Raw genomic sequence first — 24,308 nt, forward strand, 5'->3', positions numbered from 1 at the left:
GGTTGTGGGTGGCTTTTCTTTGTCCACCCTGAGCACTGCCTGAACTCGGCGGGGTTTTCTGCCGGCCGCTCCTGGCCAGGATGCTGCAGCGCAGCGCTGTCCCCTCGGCCAGAGACAAAGGTGGGTTGACTGTTTTAGATCAACTGCACGCAGACTACTACAAACGGAGCATCTTAAAGGGCCCATAAAAAGAATTATTTTTCTGCCCAGCCATCATAATGAAGCAGTGGCAGGCAAAATGTATTAATAAAGCATCTTCCACCTTAAATGGATTTCTAAGTATTTTACTGTAGAGTTAATCATGTCTGTAGGCCCCTCGGGAAGGCCTGCTGTTGCATTATCCACATTCCTAGATGCAAAAACTAACGCTCATTTGTACCTACCTGGGAATTAGATGCAAGAGCCAGGCTTAGAATTTATTCTGAAAGGAATCATCACTGACATTTTCAAGCCCATAGGGAAATGACTCCAAAGCTCAGGATGAGTCCCTTCCCCCCATGACTGGCCTTTGTTTCCACTTGAGGTGGTGAGGATGGGTTTAGGAAGAGGGGTCGGTGGGGGAGCATGAAGGATGGTTAAAATGGACAGGTGGATGATTAGAGATAATTCCTTGGCTTTGGGGGAAGAAGAATGCCAAATTCAGCAGACTGAAAGCACACGTAACCTCACGCCAGGCGACTGCTGTCATACAACATCTTAACTTGGTGATATCATTCAACTTCCCATTTTCACAATTTCTCATTGTAAAACGGAGATAAAATAGGGTCTTGTAAGAATGGACTGGTGCTAAAACAGGTTAATCTTCCTCCTTTTCTTCCAAAAATATAAACAAAAGTCTCCTGTTCTCCATAGACATCATATTTTTTCCTGATAGTAAAGTCGTTTTTTGTGGCCATAAGTTGACAATCGATTTTTTTGGTGCTATATATCAAAAGGTCCCCACTGGCCAAAAGTAGCAGATGGGTTTCCTGGAGAATTTAATATCAGGAAAAGTCACCAGAGGAGACGAGAGAAGAATGGGCCTAATGATGGATTAATTGAGATCTTCAGTGTAAAGTTGCTCAACTTTTCACGGTCGACCACTTTCTAGTCAACTGTTAAAAGAGAAAGGCAAGCCTGCTCAGGCTTTCTTCGTCACCCTGGAGTTTGGCTTTCACATCTGTAAACCCTACCTTCACCTCTAGAGACCTAAAGTAATTAGAGTGAGGGGGATATGACGAGTGAAAAGTTTGCGTCATCCCTAACACGCGTGTCAGCCACATGTAAGTGATGGTTATTACTTGCAAGGCACAAGGACTTTTATGACACCAGGACTCTTAATAGTTATAAGGACACAGTCTCTTTGGTGTTGGCAGGATAGTTTTGGGGAAGAATTTTCTGTTATTTAACAGTTGTTTAAAAAAAAAAAAAGCTTCCTGGTTGGATATGATCGAAAGTCGAGCAGAAACAACAGAGCCACTGTTGCTTCCTCTCCACCCCCAGGGAGAACTTGCTGCATGCAGGGAGCTCTGATGTGGACGTCCCTCAGGAGAGAGTACTCAGGGTTAGCGGTCCTGTGTAGGCTGGGCTGCCCTGGGCTTCCCCCTCCTCAGGACCCAGGCCCAGGAGGGAGCAAGCATTCCACTCTGTCACAGTCGAAGTTAAGGGAGAAATAAAAATGTGGGTACAGGGGAACCCACAACAGCCAGAGAGGAGAAGTGACAGGAACTGAGGCAAATCCAGTTTATCCTGGGTTTCAAGAATTTGAAAAAACACTTCTTAAAATGAAACCAGCTCTGCAAGAGTGTGAAGCCAGGGAACTTGGGAGTCAGCTGTATAAATAAAGCAAGGGGCTCGCACTCGGGTCGTCTGAGGGGGCACTTTGCAGGCTAGCGTCTTTTAATGTCGACAAAACAAGAATGAAGAATGTAAGTCAGTGTCAGAACTTGACCAAAATTTTGATGCGATTTTGCCAGTTTCGCACACGAAGAGGCTTCTTTGATGTTGCGTTGTTTTATATATGGAAGCTCTCTGCTTAGAATAGTGGTGTTGAGTCTCTGGCGTTTGAAAGTAGCTTTTGGGGGGGCTGTCGGGTGGGCGTCAACTATTGAATAAAAATGAGGTTATTCTAAAACCTCCTCCCCACACTCTAAAATTACCCCAAATGCTAACGGAATTAATCTGATAATTTTAAAGGTGCATGTATGCATGCTGCAGGCTTTTCCTGTCCTAGTTAATTAGTTTGTGACCCTTATTAAGATGTCTCGGGCTTATGAAGACTGGGTGGTAACTTTGCCTTTCTTCTCAATTTGGAAGTGACAGCTCTTTAAGGGGGAAATGGTTAAACTCGTGGCCTTGGCGCCCGCACCGCCGTTTGCGGCATGGCGCGGCGCGGCGCGGCGCGGCGCGGCGGGGGTTAAGGTGGGCGCCCTCGCCCCGCGCCCGCCCGCCCGCCCGCCCGTCGGGATGAGCGCGCAGTCGGCCCGCCCGCTCGCGCCGGCACCGGAGAAAGTGGCGGTCAGTGATGGAGCCGCTGCCATGACAACCCCGGCGGTCGGGGCCCGCGCGCGGCGGGGCTGCTCCCGGGAGGAAGGCGGCGCGGAGGCCGGGGGCGGCCGCTGAGCGTGGCGTCCGCGCGGCTCCGGTGCTGGCTGCGCCTCGCCTTCCCCAGCGAGCGAGCGAGCGCAAGAGCGGGGGCCGCCACGGTCCGCTCCTGCCCGGCCGCCGCCGCGGCGACTGCTCCCGCCGAGGCCGGCGCATCGCAGCGGCTGCAGCGCCCAGTTCGGCTCCGAGGAAGTTGACCGAGGCGGCTGCGGCAGCATCGCCGGTCCGGATCGCACGAAGCCCGGCGTAGCCTTCTCCTCCTCGCACACCCCCTGCCGCCTCCTGCGTGCTCTACTTTCCATCTCCGCTATTGTTACAGATTATTCTCTGCTGGCAATCCTTCCTCCGAAACTTACAGAGAAAGTGTTGGATTTCCCCTTGTTCGAACAGAGGAATTGCAGACCACCTCTGGGTAGCCGGATCTAACCCAACCCCTGTCCCCTTCTGGTACCAAAGTGCTTACTCCACTCCAAAGTGCCATGTCTGAACTGTTAACGGGAAGAAGGGGCTCCTGAGCCGTGCCCACACCTTTGCACCTGCCTTGCGCTTTCCCGTTCTCGGCCACCTTCCTCGGCCGAAGCAGCACAGAGGAAGCCCCCCTTCGGATGTCCTCCGTGGAAACTGGTTCTCCGAGGCTGGAGCACTGAGGCTGGATCTGGGGGAGGAATATTAGACTTGGAGGAGTCTGCGCGCTTTTCTCCTCCCCGCGCCTCTTGGTCGCGGCTAGTTCACTGCTCCGTCCCTGTGCTCGCTCTCTCACCCCACCCACTTCCTGTGCTCGCCCGGGGGGCGTGTGCCGTGCCGCTGCCGGAGTTCTGGGAAGTTGTGGCTGTCGAGGATGGGGGTCTGTGGGTACCTGTTCCTGCCGTGGAAGTGCCTCGTGGTCGTGTCTCTCAGGCTGCTGTTCCTTGTACCCACAGGAGTGCCGGTGCGCAGCGGAGATGCCACTTTCCCCAAAGCTATGGACAACGTGACGGTCCGGCAGGGGGAGAGCGCCACCCTCAGGTAGGGAGCTGCCATTCTTGTGTGAATTATCAATGATTTGTCTGGGGGTGTGGGAGGAGAGGGGCAGGGGTGCAGGTGTGTGTGATGGGAGCCGCTGGCACGGAGGTCTCTGGGCTGCACAATTCATGGACGAGCTGGGTGCTGCGACCCGGGAATTTGGTGGTCATAGGGAAATGCTCAGAGGTGCTAGACATCAGCCGTTTTCCCAAAACTGGCCTCCTTGGCTCAGGACTTGGTAAGCATGAGGGGTGTCTGGGCAGGAAGCTGCTGAGATTGAGGACAGTGGCCTGGGCACTGTCTTTGCTGGGACCTAGTGGCCATGGTGACTAGTGGCCTGGCTGGGGCTCAGCGTCAACAGTCTTCTCTGAAGTTAATGAGTCCCAAAGGGCGGGTCTGGCTTCCTGTGAACGCCCTCACTCTGCCCATGCCATGGGGAGTCGCCTGCCTGGCTCCTCTACTCTGGTAGGGCTGCTCTTTTGTCCTGGGCCTGAGGGTACCCGGGCTTTCCTGAGCGCCTTCATGCCATGAGCTAGCGGGCAGAGGGATATGCTTTCTTCTGTCGGAACATGGCTTTCTGAGATTGATGTCAGGGAGGTGAGTCTGATTTGTCCTTGGAATATCAATTTACTCTGGTTAGCTGTGCTCTCTGGGTGCTGTCCACCAAAGCAACACGTGCAGAACTTGTCTACCCAGCAGAAACGAGCTGTCAGGGTTGGGTTCGGTCCCAATTGGCTTCTGGGCTTGAGGCTTACAGGCGCTGGAGGAGAAGACTTTTGGTCATGTTTTCCTGAGGCAGGAAGAGTCTGTCTCCCTGATTGCCCTGCCTGCTGAAACGCTAACTCGATTTCCTGTGTCTGCGCACTGAGCCGCTCACAGGAGAGCAACACAGAATTAGCGGCTGCAGTGGGAAATCTTACTCTCTGGAATGTTATGAGAGACTCAGCATGAAGTAGACGTTAAGAAGGTTCATGGGAAGGATGATTTCCCTGCCTCTCTTTGATTGCATATGCCCTCTTAAATAAAGTTTTCCAAACTAGGTCGTTGAGCTAACTGCAAGGCAGCATGGCAATATTCCCGTTCTTTGCACAGGAAGATTCTTGGAAAGATAGCCTCGGAGCTGGTGCCCACTGTTTTTCGCCCTGGTGACTGTTCTTCTAAGATCAGATTCTTTGTGGATGGTACACTTAAGGCAGTACCCACTGGATAGAAAATGTTGAGGAGGGGGCACTGGCAACACAGAGCTGACTTGTCGGGAGATTACCAAAGGAAGTGTGTGATTTAAGGACGCTTGCAAGGCCTGCAAGCATCCCATGCTTCTTTGTCTTTGGGGAGCTAACCCCCATGGCTCTGGTGAACTAGTAGTTACTCATTGGTTCAGGAAATGCACCTCTTCCACTGAGCCCTTTAGGGACTATTTTGAACAAAGGTTGAACATCTAACTGCCTCCCAACCTGAAATAACTAGGTATCTGCTTCATAAAGGGATTTCACAGGAGTTCCGAGTATGCCATGATTTCAGACTTTTAAAGAGAAAAACAAAAACAAACCTCTAAAGCAATATAGTGGATGGCTTTTAAGGTTGTCTGGATGTCCCTTTTGTCCCTAACCTTTGGCTGCAAGGAGAAGCCTCCAAGAGATAAACTGGACATTCTCGCATGGAGAACGTTTTAGAAACAAATGGGTTGGTATTTTCAAAAGGAGGGAGGAAGGTAGTCAGCGCTGTAGAGATTTGGAGATAAAGAAATAGCAGAGGGGCCCTGACAGAAGGTGCTCCCATGTGATAGGAGCAGTGAGGGGGGTTGGACGGCCAGGATCTAGTCTCCAGAAGGCAGCCCCCAGGCTCATGAGAATCAGGGCTCTCTAGACAGTAGCTGAATTTAGCAGATGCTCAGCCAGGGGATGGGCCTGGGTTAGGAGCAGCTTTCCTTTTAGTCACACTGTCATGCCCTAGCTGGCTTCTCTTTCTTTGTCCTTCCTTCCGCACCTCTTTCTTTCTCAGACTAGGGTCACTCTCCTTGTCTTTTTCAGGCACTAATGTTTGTTTGCATTTTCACATGTGCTCTAGACTCACTGGTCTTGTTTGGGTGTAGACGGGAGGAAGTGGGATATGGTGGGACACCTCTCTACACCCAACCCAGCCATGTCATAAAAAGGTCCTCCTGGAACCCCTCCTGACTTTCGGTGCCAGTCCCTGGGGCTGAATTTCCTCCTGATATGCAGGAGGAAAACCCTCCTAGTGGATGGACCCCTCTAGGGCAGGGATTAGAGGAGCTAGAATCTGCTTGACATCAACCTGTTGGCCGTGGGCCTGATTTAGGATGTGAATTGGGCAGCAGGTGCATGAGGCAGCCTGCACAGAGGCTGCTCATGTCTCTGCAGGACGACCCTCATTCTTCTCAGGCTCTAATGTACTGGAAGAAGGAAGTGCCGCCATGTTGGGGTGGACTTTTGTGGAGTGGAAGCCCTTGAACTCTCAAATACAAGCTCTGCACTTTGTAATTCGGTGTGCAAAGAAGCAAGTAGGAATTCCAGAATGCATTTTGTTTGCATGAAAAGTGATAAATTTGCACATAACCTGATTCCAGGTTGCAACAATCTAGTAGTTCAGAGCTCTGGGTCATTTTGTTTTTGCTTTTTATTGTGTGTATGTGGGTCTCTTCTTTCCTTTTTATTCCCTCCCTCTCTCTGTTCCTCCTTCCCTTCTTCCTTCCTTCATTTTTTTGTTCAGCAACTGACCAAGCTACACAGAACTACAACTAGAGAGGCCCTGAGCGCCTCTGCCCTACCCTGGAGAGCCACCCTGTCCGCATCGCTGTGGGTGATGATGGGCATGACGCTTGTAGTTTTCTTTTCAACCAGCAGAGGACTTTTTGCTCTAATTTCATTTTATTCTGCTTTGTTCTCCACCAGTTTCATTTTTGAGAATCTTTTCCAGTCCCCAAAGAATGAATGCTTTTTCAGTGGCAGATTCTAATGTGAGGCAACTGTTTTTTAAGGTTTTATTTCATCCAATTAGCACTAACAATCCTTGCAGAGGTATTGGGGAACCTTTCCCCTAACATGGCGTTGACAGCCTGAAAAGAATTGCAAACAATTTGCATTCTCCCACTCTTTCTGCCCTCCTGCTGATAGTCTCTATGCATATTCTTTTAAAAGGATGAGGTTACATAAAACAGAATGTGCAGTAATAGTAATATTAACCAGGGTGTATTGAGTGCTCACTATATGTTAGGGAGTGTTCTAAGTGTTTCATATATCTCACCCATCATCCAACCTCATAGCATTACCATTTAACCCCAATAAAAACCTTGTGATGGAGGTGCCATTATTATCCTCATTCTACAGATGAGGAAACTGAGGCATGAAGAGTTTACATCATTTGATTAAGATTGCACAGCTAGGAAGTTTTGAAGCCAGATTATGAGGCACTAGTAAAAATAATGTTTATAAGATGAATACTACTATCAATTATTGGTCAGTTACCGAGTTAAACATTTTGTATACATAGTAACATTTAATCATCACAACAACTCTGAAATAGACTTAATTATCCCCATTGTGTAGATGAGAAAGCTGAGGCCCAGAGAGGGAAATTTAACTAAAGTCACACAAGTAGCAGGGGGCAGAGCTGGGATGCTGGCTTGGGACTTTGCTCCTTGACTTTGCACACCAAGGTTCCCTCTTAAATTCTGTGTCCTCCTAATTCCTCGCTGGTGCTTAATATCCCCTCCACTCATTTCGGCTTAGCTCCTGTCTTGCAATGTTGCTTAGCTCTCTGTCTTCTTTCTCCGTGGGGATTGGCGAGCAGTAAGCTCTTGGAAAACAACGATCATGGCTTGTAACGCCGTGAGCACTGTGTGCTTTCAAATGTTTACTGAACTGATGAAATGAATGAAAACAAAACTAAAATATCCCCCAGCCTATATTCAATTTATCTCTTTACCACACTTCTCTATCATTTTAGTTTAAAATGCAACTGTGGTCAACCAACAAAGATTTATTGAGCGGTTCCTACATGAAGGGAACTGAGCAGAGTGTTGAGGTATGAAAAGGTATGAGGTGTGGACTTCTCACTCCAAGGCCTTGGATTCAGCTCAAAGGGCTGGACTTGGACAAAGAAGTAGTTAGCAGTTGAGGGAGAGTATGCCCATTCACAAATGCGTGATGCGAGGTCAGAGGAGAGCACCCTCTCTCCCAGTGTGGTGGGCCCAAGCTCCTCTGATGGAAATGCTGAGAAAGCAGTGAAGAGCAGTCCTACTGAGATGTCCAACTGTGTGAGTGTCATTAATTAGAGAACTTTGCTAATCATTGTGTTACTTGGCAATTTTTTTTTTTTTTGGTGAGGAAGATTGGCCCTGATATAACATTGATTGCCAGTTTTCCTCTTTTTGTTTGAGGAAGATTGTGACTGAGCTAACATCTGTGCAAATCTTCCTCTATTTTATGTGGGATGCTCCCACAGCATAGCTTGATGAGCAGTGCGTAGGTCTGTGCCTGGGATCCGAACCTATGAACCCCAGGCCACTGGAGCAGAGCATGCAAACTTAACCACTATGTCACCAGACTGACCCCATCACTTGGCAATTTTGATGAATGCGTTTCATAGATTCCCCAAATATGGCAGCAACTAGCAAAGTGAATTATTCCCTTGGGATCATCTCGTAAGTGTCAGAGGCTGAACTACACCTCTGCAGTCTATCTAGATGAGAGGCTTTGCACTGCACCATGTCGTTTTGGGGGGATGAGTTAGAAATAAAAGGTCTGAGAAAGGTACAAGATTGAAGTTGCATTTTGGTGTAACAGTTCCATGGACTAGCAGAGAATAATGTGGTTTTGATACTTGAGAAAACCCAGGGAGTTCCCTTCGGATGTAGGAGGCTGCGGCACTTTCCTCTTATCCGGTACAGCTCTTAGCCTTCGTTCATCAGCAGATGGAGTCTCTGTTAGTCTCTTCGGCTGCTCCACAGCCTGCGGAGGGAAGAACCGTGCCTGCTTCAGGTTTGTATCCCATACCTGGCACACGACTCGGCCCATGGTTTTTGCTGGTAAAGTCTGAGTGACTGTGTTGCTGCCCTTCCCTTCACTCCCTCTGTCGTAGGCACCTTGGCCTTCTGTCTGCTTCACGGAGGCAGAAAGCTGCTTCTAGCTATAGAGCCCTTACACTCATGACTCCCCATGCTGGGACAGTCCTACCCGCCATCTTCCAATGGATGGCTGTCTCTCATTTTGGCTTCAGCTCGAATGGAGCCCCTCGCGGAGGCCTCCCCTGATGCCCAAGTGAAAATAATCCCCGCCCGCCTCCCCCACTCTTCCTCTGGTGTGTCGTCCTGGATTTTGAGCTCAGAGCCGAGATCTGCATCCCGAGTTTTCCCTTCATTTATTTCGTCATGTGTTTATGACCTGTGTACCTCCAACTGGACTGTGATTTCCTGAGGAGAGGCACTTTCTCTGTCTGCTCTGCGCTGTGTAGTCTTTCTGGCCTGAAGAATGTGCTCAGCAGACGGTTGTAGTGTGAGCGAGTGAAGGATGAATGTCTGAGACCACCATATCCTTCTCCTCGCTCGTCTCTGTCCTTTTTCTGGAGTTGTCTTCGCTCTCCTGGCCCTGGACATGTTACTGGCTCCCTGTCATTTCTGTCTAGGTCGTGCAGCTGTGTGAGGCTTTCCTGTGTGTGAGGTTGCTCTTGAGGAGGTTACGCATGCACATCAGGACGAGCTGGTGTCTTTCTGCTCAGAACACAGATGGACGGTGTCAGTTATCTGTTATTTCATAGCTGCACCCATGACACTTGCCCTCTCTCTGCCAGGTCACTTCCCTACCCAGTCCTTGAGCCTCTGAAGAAGTGCTGTTCTCTGATGATGTACTCAACCCCAGCTGGACCTTAGGGAAATTAGCATTCTCAAGATAAGGAGGGGCCAAGAACCCCGCCTCTCTGCCCATCCTTCTTTCTCTCTATTTGGAGTCTGCTGGCAGCGTTGTCTCCTGGTGTAACTATCGATCCGTTGTTTATGAGTTAACTTGTTCAGAATAGCAATGCCACTCAGGCGGTGTCTGCTGCCCTGACCGCCCTGCCCCCTCCCAGGATCGAGCACTGCGGGCTCACCGCTGAGGCTCGCCACGCGTCCAGCCGGTAGACCATGGCTCCAAAGAGCATGGACAGATGGGGCTGCGGAGGGAGGCTCCTGAAAGCACACTCAGCCTGTTGAGGAGCCAAAAACTAAAATGGGGAAACTGAAAACCCAACCAACCCTGGGGCAGAAGGAGAAGGAACATGTTAGTTGTCACAGGAATCTAGGGAAGGGTTCGGAGGGCCAGTCAGTTCTCCGACACTCGTCACCTACAAGTATAGCTGCTTTGCAGACATATTTCTCTTTTCTTTTGAGTTTGAAAGGATTGCAGTGACCAGGGAATTCAGCCACCTGGTTTTACAGATAATGAGGCTAGTGATGATCAGTCTCTCCCAAGGATGCCTTCTTGCAAGGGTGACAAGGAGCTGATATCCAGCCCCCATTCCATCACCCACGGGAGCCCTAGCTCAGGGCTACCTGCGCCTGAAAGAAGGCCACCTTTTCCTGGTAAGCGCAAATGTACCCTGCTGACAGTGAGGGCTTCGGAGGCCACAGCTGTCCATCACCACGCTCTCTCCCACCTGCTGGCCTTGTCTGGTACTGAAGCCTACCTTCTCAGCCCTCAGGCTCTGCCTCTGATCCTTTAGGGACAGCTCTGTTTACAATGCATCAGGCGCTAAGCACTCTCCCAGCAGTCTTCTTTAATCCTCACAGCTGCTCCACGAGCTGGGTGCAGTTATTATTCCATTGTACAGACCAGGAAACCCAAGCACAGAGCGGCAAAGTGCGGCATCTCCCAGATCACACAGGCAGGTGTGGCTGGGACTCGGAGGCCCCTGGTCTGCCTCCTGGGCCAGCTGTCTCTTTGTGTCATAGGGCTCTTCTCTTCCATGCCTTCTTTTCTTCATTGCCAAGTTCTCTTCTCAGAAACCAAGTGAATTTGGTTGTTCCTCCTTGTCCTGGAGCACAAGAACCTCCTTTCTGGAAGTATTTTAGGAATGGGGCCCAGGGGTGTTTAATGTTTTCTGTAGTTTATGGCCTGGAGATGCAGAGAATGACCCAGCTGGCCTCTGGAGCTCCCATCTCATCAGAGAATCCTAGAATCTCCATAGTTTGTTCAGCGTAAGACTTTTATTCCGAGTTCTTCCACCAACGTTTTGCTTCAGATTTCAGCAATCTTGGACTCTTACACAGAGAGTTAACAATTTCTCACATGGCCATGTATTCCTCTGGAATGGGATATGGAACAAATCTAGGTGGGAACACAATTCTATGAGGATTCCACAAGCCAGTGTATCTGGATGTGCTGGCAGTGGGAGGTAGAATAAGTCAGACTTTGACCTGTAATTTTCCTTCTTTGTTGTACTAAATTAGGAACATTGATGTCTCTCCTGGGGAATCTTGAAAACATTTATAACTATTATTACTAACATATTTATTCTCTTAGGTTCAAAGTCTCCACTGATGGGTAAAATATAACATTATCCTTCTATTATTTGAAGTCATTTTACTTCCTTGGGAACAGGTTGATGGGTTCCCACTCTGTGTAGTAGACTACTGATAATAAATAAATAAATAGTACCATTAACATCATATTGATGGTCAAATAATACTATTTTTAGGAAATCAAGAATTGATTGGGTTTAGGATGCAACTCAAATTACACGTGTGAGCCAAGGGAGAGGCGGGAGCGGTTGGAATGTTTAATGGGAGTGCAGTTGATGGAGACAAAGATCACCAACACACAAGACCTTCCTAACTCATAATTTCTTGAGTTGTTTTATTTCAGAGGGGGAGTGAGAAGAAAGGTAATTCTTTATTTTTCACAAAAAGATTGTTGCATAGCAAGTTAGGACGGTTCATGGCTCTGAAGATGAATTTTCTACCAGAAAAAACCATATGGAAGATTCTGTTGAGCCAGGTTATCTGAAACAAATAGTGTGATCAGGAATTCGTGTATAGATTTAGGATTTGTAGACCTTTTTTCCTTTCAAGACTGATTTTTCCATGATAATTCCACTGGAGTCAGCTGGCAAAACAGGGGTAGAGATGCCATCTCTGGCGGGGCGGGTGGGTCTAAGCCCTCCCAGCTTTAATGTTCTCTGATTGTATTTTCCCTTCATTCACATCTCCTCTTGATTCATTGAGAGGCGAGCTCAGAACTGGCACAGTGACGGCAAAAATAGAAAAAGAACTGTCTTTGCATTTGGTAATTTTTCTTCTGTGTGAGTCTAGGGCAAGACCCGTGTGTCTGGCATTAGAAACTGATCTTGGAATTCACTGATACAGCCACAGGAACAGTCCTTTTCACTTCAGCCCTATGCCAGGGGCTTAAATTAGTTTAAATTATATATAGCAGTCTCAATCTTTCATGATACGTTTTTCCCAAAATTTATTGGTTCACATGGTTTGGTTATTTGGGTTTATCTGGGCAAATTTGGCCAACTTTCTGTTTTGTCCGTGTGAGATATTTTGGCTTAGAAAGCTTTTGGGAGGTAAGATTTGTCATAAAATGAACATATGAATTAATCTTATAATCTTACTGATGGATTTTTAAAAATAATATAATTTTTAATGAAAACAGCATCAACCTCTAGACTGATGGAAAACGGCAAAGCTGAAATCAACCTTCAGATAAAGCTTTGTTGGCCCCGTGGAGGAAAAGGAAGATAGGTTTGTGTGAAAATAATTTCTTGATCTTCTCTGCCTTTCAAACAGGCTGTAATGTAGTCGATGAGTAGGAAAGTGCTCTTGCACTCAGAGTAATCAGTTTTGGACAAATTTACTCATCCAGAGAGCTCAATCCAACACTATTCTAACTGGTCAGAAGCTATGAGGAAGAAAGTAAGAAAAAGAAGATGTGCAAATGATTTTTAAGTTGGTGTAGTTCTTATACATGAAAACTCGAAAGAGCAACACTTTGGTGTTGTGGGTTAAATTGTGCCACCCCACCTCCACCCTTCCCAAAAAAGAAAAAAAAATATATATATCTTGAAGTCCTAACATCCAGTAACTCAAAATGCAACTTTGTTTGGAGACAGGGTCATTGAAGATGTAATTAGTTAAATAAGAAGTAATTAGCTAATTAGTTAATTAAGTGTAGGGTGAAGACCTACACGGAGAAGGCCATGCGATGATGAAGACAGATGCTGGAGTTGTACAGCTGCAAGCCAAAGAATGCCAAAGGTCGCCAGTGGAGCTCCAGAAGCTAGGAAAAGGCACGGAAGGATTCTCTCCTACAGGTTTCAGAGGGAGCATGCCCTGTCCACACCTTGATTTCAGACTTCTGGCCTCCTGAATAAATTTCTGTTGTCTTAAGCCATACAGTTTGTAATGCTCTGCTATAACAGGCCCAGGAAACTGATACACTTGGGTATTAATAAAAAGTTTTCTTAAATAATCATCACATATAAAGGACCACTGAAAGACATGGTTAGACCACTTCATCACCCGTCATGACACGAGCCACTGCAGTCCATAGAACTCTGAAACGCTCGGACGACTGTTTCTCTCCCAGTCATGACCCCCCAACCTCTCCATCACAAATGTCTGGGAGGCTGATGGGGAGTAGGAATATAATTAGAATTGATTACCCTCTTTTTCCTAAGAGACCATCAGGACAAACCCTATTGTATCTTACTTCTCAGTTATCTTAGGCACCTCAGAAGTCAAAGGCCTCCCCAGGCCATGTGTCATTGTTTAGATTCTTGTCACCATATGGTCTTGTACATCCCCTAATCTGACCCAGCTGCAGACCTCTCCCTAATCCTCTGAAGAGTTCTGCTCTCTTGTCTTTAGGATCTGCCATTAGCAAAATGCCTCTGTCCTCAGCCTCTTCTCTGACTGTTCCCATCTTTTTTTTTGTCCTCAAGCTGAAGCTTAGCTGTTTTCTGTGTTATTTCCACTCCTAGAGTCATCTCAAAAGTGACTGTTTTTCTCCTATACCTGCTTCCCACAAGGCCTGAAAGATAGATGTTCTCCTTGCTGTTCGTTGTGGCTTCTGGACATTTCTTTTTCCATCTTTCTCAAACTCTCCAGTTACATTGGGGCACATGCCACCTTCCCCACAGCCCTTCCCTCACTGTGGTCTTCTGCTGTCTATCCTGACCAGTCTCCCTCACTCCTTGTCCTAAAGTGAATCTGCCTTAGGACTCAGACATTTCCACCTCGATGCATCCGAAGCAGTGCTCTTGATACCAGCCCCATGTAACTCATCACTGTCCACCACCAACCTGGTCTTCCCTCAGCCTGTCCTGGCCTTAGGAATGGGCACCCCCATGCTTTCATCTAGCTGCTCAGGCCAAAAACCTAATACATAGACATTTTTTCTTTCTCTCTTATGCTACATCCACTCTGTCAATAAATCCTCTTTGACTTTACTTTTAAGATATATCCTGAGTCACACCACTTTTCACCATCCGAACGTTACCTCTCTACTCAAAGCTACCATCAACTTTCTCCTGGACCGTTGGTAGCATCTCCTCTGGTCTTCCTACTTCCACTTCTGCTCTACCAGAGTCCATTCTCCACCTGAGAGCCTGAGTTATCATTTAAGAGCATCAATCAAGTAGCAACGCTCTCTGCTCAGAACTCGACAGTGGCCTCCAGTTACATTTAGAATGAAATGCGAACACGTCAGTGGTGCACAAGACTTTTTGTCACCTGGTACCAGTGTTCTACTCAGACATCTCCCTCTGTCATTCTTGTCCCACTCACAAGGATGCAGCTCCCTGAATTTCTCTGTTGTTCCTTGAGCCCACCTGGTCCATTCTTGCCTGAGGAAGTGCTCTCTCCTCTGCCGAGACCCACTACAGTGCTGTCTGGCAGGATCCTTCATGGCGTTCATGTATCTGCTCAAATAGTGCATCCTCAAAGAAGACTTTCCAGACCATGCTTTTTGAAAAAGTCATACCCTCGGCCCCCACGTCACTCTATTACCCCACCTCGCTTTAATTTTCATCATAGCTGTTAACACTTAGAAAATTCTGTTAATTATTGATCTATTACTTATTTATGGCCTCCTCCACTAAAATGTAGGATCCACAAGGCCCCTGACTTTATTGCTGTCATTTATGGTAGCTAAATTACCCCCTGGAACATGGGACATATCAAGGAATGTTTGTCAAGTGAATGAAAAGTTTAATAGGAATAAGAATGAGCTGTTACTGGTAAAAATTGTCTCCCTTTTATCCGAAAGAGGAGGCTCGGCGGTCTCTGCGTTGGCAGAGGTCTGGGTGTCCTGGCACAGAGCTCTGACACGGTGTGTGTGACCGCCCGTTGCGTGTCTTCTGGGACAGTGAGTGGACCGGGCCCTGGAGGAGGGAATCGTGGGGACGGTGTGACACACTTCGTAAAATCTGCATGTGTGGAATTGAAAGGACCTTTACATTTCCACTTTCACAAGAGGTTTTATAGAATATCTGATAAGCGCTTAAGTAAGGATTGGTTTCTAGCTCAAGGCCTACAGGCTTAGGGGAAAGGAAGGAAGTGGCAGTGAGGCAGACATCGGGCTGCGAGCCTGAAATTCAACAGATTATTCAATGTCCATTCTATTATTGTAAACTTTCTGTATTAAGAGAAGTTTACCTTAAGGCTCTAGAGCATAAAAACTAAGCACCAGCTCTGGAGCCACCTCTCCCTGGGTCCAAATCCTGGTTCTGCCACCTCCAGGTATGTGATTTCTGGCACGTTGGTTAACTGCGCTCCGCCCCAGCTTTGTCATCATTTAAGGGAACTTAGAGTGTGAGTACTGAACCAGGAGTGAAATAGGAAGCATTTAGATCAGTGCCCGGCACTAAGTAAGTGTCAAGCTTTGTACGGCCAGGGAAGCTCCGAGCAGGGGCCAGTAGTAATGCTGTGAACCTCGTGATCCTGGGAGCACTGTGGAGACATACAAAGAACAGGAAGGGGGGCACTGGGGTCATGGCTGACAGGGGTGCAAATCCCCCAGCGACGTGGCTCTCTTTGTGGTGGGATGATTTCGAAACCTCAAGTTTCCTTGTTTGGGGAGTGTGAGTAGTGGTCCAGGGCTAGAGTGATCTGAGTTTCAGTCCTGGATCCATCACATCGTCATGGAATACTGCTGAGAATACTGGCGTGCCCTCAGTCTCCCTGTGTCTGAAGGGAGAAGAAGCGGGGCGTGATGCGTACTGCTCTGTTCAGCTCTTTACGTTTCAGGGAGATTGTTAGCTGTTCAAAAATACGTCAGCTGTTTATTCTCCTCCCGGGGCACAGAGCTGGACTGCATTTCTCAGCCTCTCTGGAATTCAGGTGTGGCCATGTGACACTTCCCCCGGAAGGAGTGTGAGCAGCAGTTATGCGTGGATTGGCCCATCAAAAGATCCCAAATGCAGTGCTTCATGCTCTTTCTCCTCATGCCATCTGGATGCTGATGTCCAAAATTACCTTGGAAACCTGTGTCCTATTTCGCAGAAGCTGCACGAGCCAAGTCACTGAAGGCCCGCACAGAGCAGGGCTTCTGCCCCCGCCCTGCCCACTGACCCGGAACCGTGTTCCTGAGGTCATTGATGAAGAAAAATGTGCTTCCTTCAGAAAAGCCTTCCGTGATTTCGGAGTTTATTTGTTGCAGTAGCTACAGTTACCCTGTCTAATGCAACACAATGTTCTAATTCATATTTTCTGATTTCACCTGCTTAGAAATACATGGATATATTTTTTAAATCCAAAGTTAAGCACTTATTAAAATTTCTTGGCAAGCCTTTTGATGGTTTTTGCATGTGTCTGAAGGTGGGAACCATGGCCTTTTCCAACTGAAGCCTCAAATGTTTGATTTTCATTTGCTTGACTCTTTACATCTCCAAACCGAGTAAAATGTGTGCTTTCCTCTACAAGTAGGTGAAACCAGTGACAAAGAAAAGTTCTACCTCGAAGTAAATTAGCACATGTCTGTAATGGATACCACTCAAGACATACTATAATTAGTGAAAATCCCTCTCAGATGACAAATGGCTCATTAATGGCTGCAGGTTTCTTATTCGGTGTAACCTTTTGTGCTGGAGATAGTCTAACGTTCAGTGTTTTAATTGACACACAGTAAAGAGACAGATGAGATGATTTGTAGGCTTGTTCTGAAAATGTTGAAGAAAAAGGAGAGAAAACCTCTGTCGGAGGAGGTCAGATTTCAGAAGAGCACGAGCTGGGGGGCTGGTCACGCGTGCCGCTGAGTAAAGGGGAGGGAAGGCAGGAGGGGCGTGCAGAGGCAGCCTGGTGACAGCTCCCGAAGAGCAGAGGCAATGCAGAGACATCGGGACTTAAGGCAGCTCCGCTCCATGATTTCCTGGTTCGGGGTCAGGGATGGTCTTACTTTCATTGTCGCCTCAGTATGACGCAGAATGCTGGCACATAGTAGGACCTTAACATATCCTTGGAGAGTAGATGGACCAGCTTTCATGTGTCACTTCAGCACGACTCACTGCACGTCTTGTTTGTGCCAGGTGCTGTTCTAGGTGCTGAGTTCCTCCTGTGGAGCGATTGTCAGTGAAGGGCAACTGGGGCTGCAGCTTATATGCATTGAAGACAAGGTGTCCTCTCCTAGCACACAACTTCATAGACCAGTCAGGAATCCATGCCCTTCCTCCAGTCTGGCAACTCATTCACTAGGGCTCCTGGTTGGGTGAACAGGGTCCCAACTGCGTTCTAGGCGCCTCTTCAATGTCTCGAGCCCAGTGCCCTGGAGCAGTAGACAACCTGCACAACTGTACCTAGCAGGCACCAACTATCAATGGATACATAAGAGACAAACAATACATTATGTGGTGAAAAGCATTATGCCAGAAAATAAAATGTGGGTGAGGGGCAGGTTAGCTTGGGCTGCAGGGAGAAGGGTGTTTACAGGGTCAGGAGCATGACCGTTGGGGAGAGCCCTGCAGGGGTCAGCAGGAAAAACATTCTAGGCAGGGGAATCAGCAAGTTTCCTGCCTATTAAAAGAAGAGCAGGGCAAGAAGGAGGTGGTCTCGGGACTAAGAAGGAGTAGAGTGAGAAGAGACAGATCCGGCCTGAGTGTCTGTGAGAACTAGTGTAACACACCAAAATCAAGGAGCAAATGGTGAGAGAAGCACAGATTTTAGGAAATGAGAAAAATAAAAATGCCGCACAAACAAATGCCACGGCTGTGTCGATTCTGTTTGCTGCCTGTGGCTGCCTGAGAGCTCACAGGTGGACGCTGGGCAGCCGTCACAGCCAGGTGGTCGTGTGGCAGGCAGCCGGTGCTGGGTGCCTTGCCCTGCCTCACACACCTCAAGCTGTGAGGGTCTAGTGTTTTCTAACTGAAAGATCGTCCTTCGTTGGTCCATTATTCTTTGTCGTTTTCATTTATCACATCTGAAAATTATAAACATTTAAAATCTGCATAATATCCGATTTGATGTTTTTCCTCTTGCCATTTCCGGGATATTACATTGTGAGATGAAGCCGGCGTTTGACGATCGTGTGTGGATGTGTGTGGATGTATAAGCAGACACATATTTGGAACTAATGGACTCATAGAAATCAGAGATGGATTAGGGCTAATGAGCTGTTCAGAAGAATTATTTAGCACATATTTCATATCTCTATTCAGTAATCAAACCTCCACACTGTGTATGCTAAGAAGGTGAGGTTTTTGCCTTTTTTTCCCTCTTTGGATCCTATGTGTTTGTGTCTGAAAGTTTAGCATTGTGCTCCCCCCACAGCATTTTGCACTGACTTTATTAAGCATCCAGCTTGACATTTTCCTGCCCTTAGGGTTATCTTTGGTATCAAAAAAATAGTTGCTTTGCTTGTTACCGTTAGTATATAACTAGTCGTTGGTGCCAAGCTCCAAGGACCCACTGGGGCGCTGGGCAGCTCAGCGCAGGTGGCAGGGAGTCGGCAGGGACTGAGTCCTGCCTCTCCCCAGTTGCTTCTGGTCTTTGGGAGGGATGGGCCTGACTCAGAGTGCGCTGGCTGGAAGATGTGGAGAGTTAACCTAGGCAAGAGCATTAGAGAAATAGGTTTTTGAATTTTTATCCAAAGCACCTGATTTCCTTGCTGCCTTCCATTCTCAGTATGGTAGGAAATGACCTTCCTGCTGGAGGAGCAAGTGCACTTGGCTGTTGCCCACGCTGGCTTGTGCTGTTCCTTCAAGCAGAGATGTGCAGCAGACCTGCAAATTCCCATTCACAGCATGGCTTTCTCCTCCAACCAGAAGGAAGAAGGAGTGCGAGGTGGGATGCTTGATGGTCCGGCATTTTACCCTGAGGAGGACTGACTTTTTGAAGCTGTCACAGAGACATGAAATTATGGGATTTAAAGAAGCCTGGGAGATGGGTTAACACATTGTCAGCTTCCCAGAGTTGAATGCCTATCCTGTGAACTTTCTTTATAGCTTGGTTAGATATAATACATAAACGTTGATCCTAAACATATATGCTCAACTCTTGTTAGTCTATGTAAAACGTGCTAATTGAGAATGTATTCTCTAGTGGGAAAAAAAAATAGACTCTGGGGTTGGGACAAATTGGAGCTCGAACTTGATTTGTGAATTTATTAACCTCTCTTAGCTTTTATTTTCTTATCTGTGAAATGGGGCTAAATAATACCTTAATACCTACCTGACAGAGTTGTTGTAAGAATGCAATAATAATAATAACAACAAAACACAACATCATTAGCAGCACGTAACGGGAACCTATCATTACATGATAAACGCTTTACATGGGCCATCTCATTTAATGATCATAATTATTTATAATAATTATATAGGATAATAGGCAAAATCTCAATGATTGTGCCTGGCACTTTTAGGCATTAAACATTTTCTTTTCTGTTAGTAATATGTTAAATTAGCAAAAAAGGAAGCTAAAACTGTTTGTCATGGATGGATGATGATGGACGATATGTTCTCCCATCCATGTCGTGGCTCTTGCCAGACTTTGTGGATGTAAACCTCTTCTGTGCCTCTCATCTGTGTGATGTCCCGCCACAGAGGTGCCTTCAAGTCCTGCAAAACACCATTCTCTGTGGCTTCCTCAGTCCGATTGCTTTCTCCATCCCTTCTCCCTTATTCTTTTCTTCTCTTCTGTTTCCCAGACACCAGTCCAGTGGAAGTGCCGCAAACAGCACAAATCTCAGTCTTTCCTTGATCTTTCCAATTGGAACAAACTTCTTATTCTCCTATGTTCACATAGCATGTTATTTATAACCATTCACTCATGTGTTCAACAAATGCTTCTTCAACACCTGCCGCGTGCCAAACCCTGTTCTAGACCGTGGGACACGAGAGTCAATGACAAAGAAGTGGTTACCTTATATAATGTCAGGTAGTGATAGCTACTCTAAAGAGAGCAAACCCATCAAGGAATGGAAAATGGAGAGTAGGTGGTAATTTGAGACCCGGTGGTTGGGGGAGGTCTGTCGGAGGCGGGGCCTTTGAGTGAGGTCTGATGAAGTGAGGGAGTGAGCATGTGCACATTTGGGGGAGGGTGTTCCCGGCAGAAACACAGCAAATACAAAGATGCAGAGGCGGGAGCATCCTTGGCTTGCACAGACAGGAGAGAAGAGTGGAGCCAAGGCCAGGCCGCTTGGCTGCGGTAACAACAATGACCACTCGGGATTTCATTCTTAGTACTGTGGAAGCCACTGGAGCAGTCTCATCATTTTAGCTGCTGTATATTAACATTTAAAAAAGTTTTTCTGTATTTTATTATTGTTTTCATGTCCTACCCTTGTTCAATTTTTAGTTCTTTAGAAGCAAAGACCATATTTGATTTGTATCTTTGTATCAGCGATGGGACAGAGCCCTCAGCTGGCTTAGTGAATCTCCTCTGAGCTCTCACAATTACCTGAGCCGCCGCCTCTCATCAGCGCTCACCTTAATACACGGAAAAGCTCTTTCTCTGTCTCTCTCTCTTTGGTTCGGCTCACACTGACTCACAAAGTATGAAGCCACTTCCAACTGTTCCCTTGTGAGGATTTCCTTGATGGATCGTGAAATATCCCCGGAGTACGAGTCCGTTGGTGTCCTTGGGTGAATAAAGAGTGTGCCATCTCTAGACTTTCATTTTCATTGATGATCAAAGGCTCAGCCACATTGCCAGGCCCCTATTGCTCATGGTCTTACGATGGTTGAAATTGATGAAATGTCCTGAAAGAATGATTTGTAATAAATGCTTCGGCAGAGAGGCCATAAACTGCTATTCTTATTTTATTATTTAATTGAAATTTTTTTTCATGGCTTTTAAAAAGCACATAATTACTGTTCATTTCACTTTGTTATTATCGCCCTGGCTGGTGCCGGGTTGTTTGTTAACCCTACAGTGTGTGCCAATGGTATTTTTGGTCTGTATTTCCCAATAACTACTGCTGAGTTGCAGAAAAAATGTTAATTAAACATACTCCTATTTTTAAAGGAGATATTTACATATACTTCCTGTCAGAAATACATTTTGAACTTTTCTATTATTTCTTTATGTTTATCACCAAATTCTCTGCTAGAAAATGGGAAAGAACGGATAGGTGGTGATGAGGCTATGGTCCGGGCAGATGGGTAATGATGAAGAGTGGGCGTCACGTGTTGTCCTGTGATTGGTCCTTCTTTCTCCTGACTCATTTTGGATCTGCTGGCACCTCTCGCTGTGCCTGGCTCGTGGTAGGCACTGGGTAAATGTTTGATGAAATGTTTGTTTGAGTAGCACAATATTTAATGTATACTGGGAGCCAAATATGTATTATTTTCCTTTTTATTATGAAATATGTTGTATATCAATGTGTATATAACATATCTATGCATTAAAGCATACCAAGTTGATCTCCTGTGTGCCCTCTGCCCACTCTAAGAAAGAGGACCTTCCGTCACCTGGACCTCCCATGCTCCCACTCTGTTTTATACCCTGTCTCCTCTGAGGAGCTGACCACTGCCCTGATTTTTTCTTTTTTATTGTTTCCTTCTTTTCTTTAGAGTTTTATAAACTATGTAAGTATTCTTAAACAATATGTTATCCAGTTTTATTTGCTTTTTTCCTTTATATAAAAAGAATTCTTATTTATTATTGTGCAAATGTTTTTAATTTAATATTATGTATTTTCTAATCGTTTGAAATTAATATCATCCTGAATATGAGTAAAGGCAGAATTCTATCTAAGTCATTGTGGATAATTGTCTGGTTTACGACTCATCAGTTTAAAGTGGGTCCCTGCCCTGTGAGTGTGAGTGTGTGTGCACACACACACCTGCCAAACCCTGGAAACACCGGAAGGCTCTTCTGTCAACACAGTAACCACAGTAACGCTCATAAAGTTTCTGAGTCATAGAGTTACGTGTCACTTTGATTTTCTCCTTGTGTTTTCTATAATTATTAAATTTTAGTTTGCTAAAATCAAAAAGAGATCAGTGTTATAAAATCTAATAGAAGTAAAAATAGGTTACCCATCCTACTGTGTATGGGTCACAGGGCTTTTTGCGCACATGCTACCCTGGAGGGCATTCTGCTAAGTACCACGTAGGCTGCACAGATGAGTGAGGCATAGTTCCTGTCCTCATCCAGCCTCCAGTCTGGCCAGGTAGGAGAAGCTTCAGAACCAGGACTTCAGAAAGAGGTTTAAAAGGATGCCACGGCTGGTCTGGTCTGGGAGGCCACTTATAATCTGCAATATGGGAAGGGCTGGTTGGAGAAGCACAGAAGGGGTCCTGTGGGGTGGCAGGAGAAGGCAGGAAGGGGCCTGGGTCTGTGAGAGCTGAGGGTGGCTGGGCTGGCAAGGCCAGAATATGCCAGTGGCCTGGAGCAGCAGGAGGTCACTAACTGAAGTTAGCTAGTTCCTAGAGGGGGAGAGGGTGGCAGAGTTCTGGGCCACCTCAGCTAGTCCTGCCCCCACGGCCACGCCTTAGTCTGTTCCAGAGCTGAGCCAGGAGCAGTTGGGGTCTGTCAGAACACAGACTGATAAGTGCATGCTCTGTGTGGCTATGTTAGACTCAGTTTTATTCCGCAAATATTTATTGTTTGCAGACCATGTGCCCATCACTATTCTAGGCACTGTGGAATACAGTAGTTAACAAAACACACTATGTTCCTGTCCCCACCAAACCTACCTTCCAGCAGAATGAGACAGACAGTGAGCAAAATTCCCACAGAAAACGGAGGAGGTGAGCTGCTGGTGCGTACTGTGCAGGAGAACGAGGGGCGGGGAGGTGGGAAAGGAGGATGAAGTCTACTTTCAAATGAGGCGCCTAGAGACTCTTTGCTTATTTGTATATTTTAAATTGTCAGCAGAAACAGATATTATTTTAACATAAGAAGAAACACATAGAAAAAAAATTAAAGACAGTAGTTTAAGGCAAAAGAGTCATCCCTTGGTATCTGAGGGCCATTGGTTCCAGGACATGCCCCCTGCCAATACCCAGACGCTCAAGTCTGTTATATAAAATGGCATAGTATTTGCATATAACCTATGCACATCCTCCTGTGTACTTTAAATCATCTCTAGATTACTTGTAATACCGAATACAATGTAAATACTATGTAAATAGTTGTTATGCTATATTGTTTAGGGACTCATGACAAGAAAAAGTCTGTACGTGTTGAGCTCAGATGCAGCCATCGTAGGCCTTTCGACCCACGGTTAGTTGAATCCAGGGCTTCTGAACCCACAGATACGGAGGGTCCAATGTATATACTTTTTTCAACATTTGAGGAAAAGAGATTGTACAAGCTATATCAGGAATATGTTTCAGTCTAAAACTCTTACAGCCACAATGTTGATCTTTATTTATCACCTACGTTCTTCTTCCTCTATCTTAATTGCCCCGTCTGAAAAAATAAAAATGAAAACACTCTGTCCACCTTCATCACTGAAAACTTGTCTCTGATCAACGGATGAGGGATAACAAGCTGCTGCTGATTATGGTGATTATTCAAAGCTTAATGAGCATGCGCTTATCATCAGTGGGCACTGCAAAGAACAGGACGGGAGTTACACCCTGCCCTCAGGAGGCTTTCTGGAAGGTTCTGAGCACTGAATCAGAGCTGGTGCAGATACAAGAGACTGGTTGGAACAGCCAATCCTCAGGCGACTTTTAGCCCAAGGGCCTTTGGAACCAAATTGCATGGAGCAGTTTAACTGCCTGGACACCACAAGCCTCTTAAAAGCAATGGCCGGTGAATAAGCCAGAAGTCGTAAATAGATAAACTAACAAGCAAATAATGGAATTAATAGATAGAGGAGCAGAACCAGTGCTGTGAGCACCCGCTAGATCAAGAAATGTCAGCTTTTCTCTCAGCTTTTCCTCCACGGCGCCAACTGTCAGTAATTTAACTAACATTTTGTAAATAAATGTGGCACTCGGACAGCTGTCAGCGCGCCTGCTATAAACACTCCTTTGTCACTGAAAGCTGGCAGTGCCACGCTGTTTCTCCTGCAAGTGCGGCCGGCACTGCCAGTTGGCTCCTGGGCCCAGGACTGTCAGGGAAACGCATGGAGACAACGGCGGAGGCCGGCCCGCTCCTGTAGACCCACAGGCTTGTGCGGCTCAGGCCTTTTGGTTACACTTGGCCAGTTGGTGAGGCGTTGCATTTTCCTGCCTGTCCTGTTGACCACAGGTTGTTTTCCAAACACCTTCGTGTTTCAGTTAGGAATTCTGCCTCCCTGACCCTTTACCTTCCCCCAGTGATTGTGCTCTTC

The 24,308-nt window shown here is 46.7% G+C and overlaps 1 protein-coding gene across 11 annotated transcripts in view; it reads left to right on the top strand.

The window, feature by feature from the left end:
- The window catches only part of NTM (neurotrimin), a 907,778-nt gene that overhangs the window by 517,253 nt on the left and 366,217 nt on the right, over nt 1-24,308 (top strand). For 8 of the 11 annotated variants that reach the window (XM_070272994.1, XM_005611723.4, XM_070272992.1 and 5 more), the window contains exon 2: nt 3,504-3,588. In XM_070272994.1, the coding sequence (XP_070129095.1) occupies nt 3,504-3,588 (85 nt within the window). Of the gene's footprint in view, nt 1-275; nt 3,589-3,654; nt 3,824-24,308 lie in introns of those variants that run through there. The other 3 variants (XM_001505109.6, XM_070272995.1, XM_070272993.1) reach the window with 3 other exon arrangements.

The sequence above is a fragment of the Equus caballus genome, chromosome 7 (assembly GCF_041296265.1).
Source record: "Equus caballus isolate H_3958 breed thoroughbred chromosome 7, TB-T2T, whole genome shotgun sequence".
NCBI classification, from domain to species: Eukaryota; Metazoa; Chordata; class Mammalia; order Perissodactyla; family Equidae; genus Equus; species Equus caballus.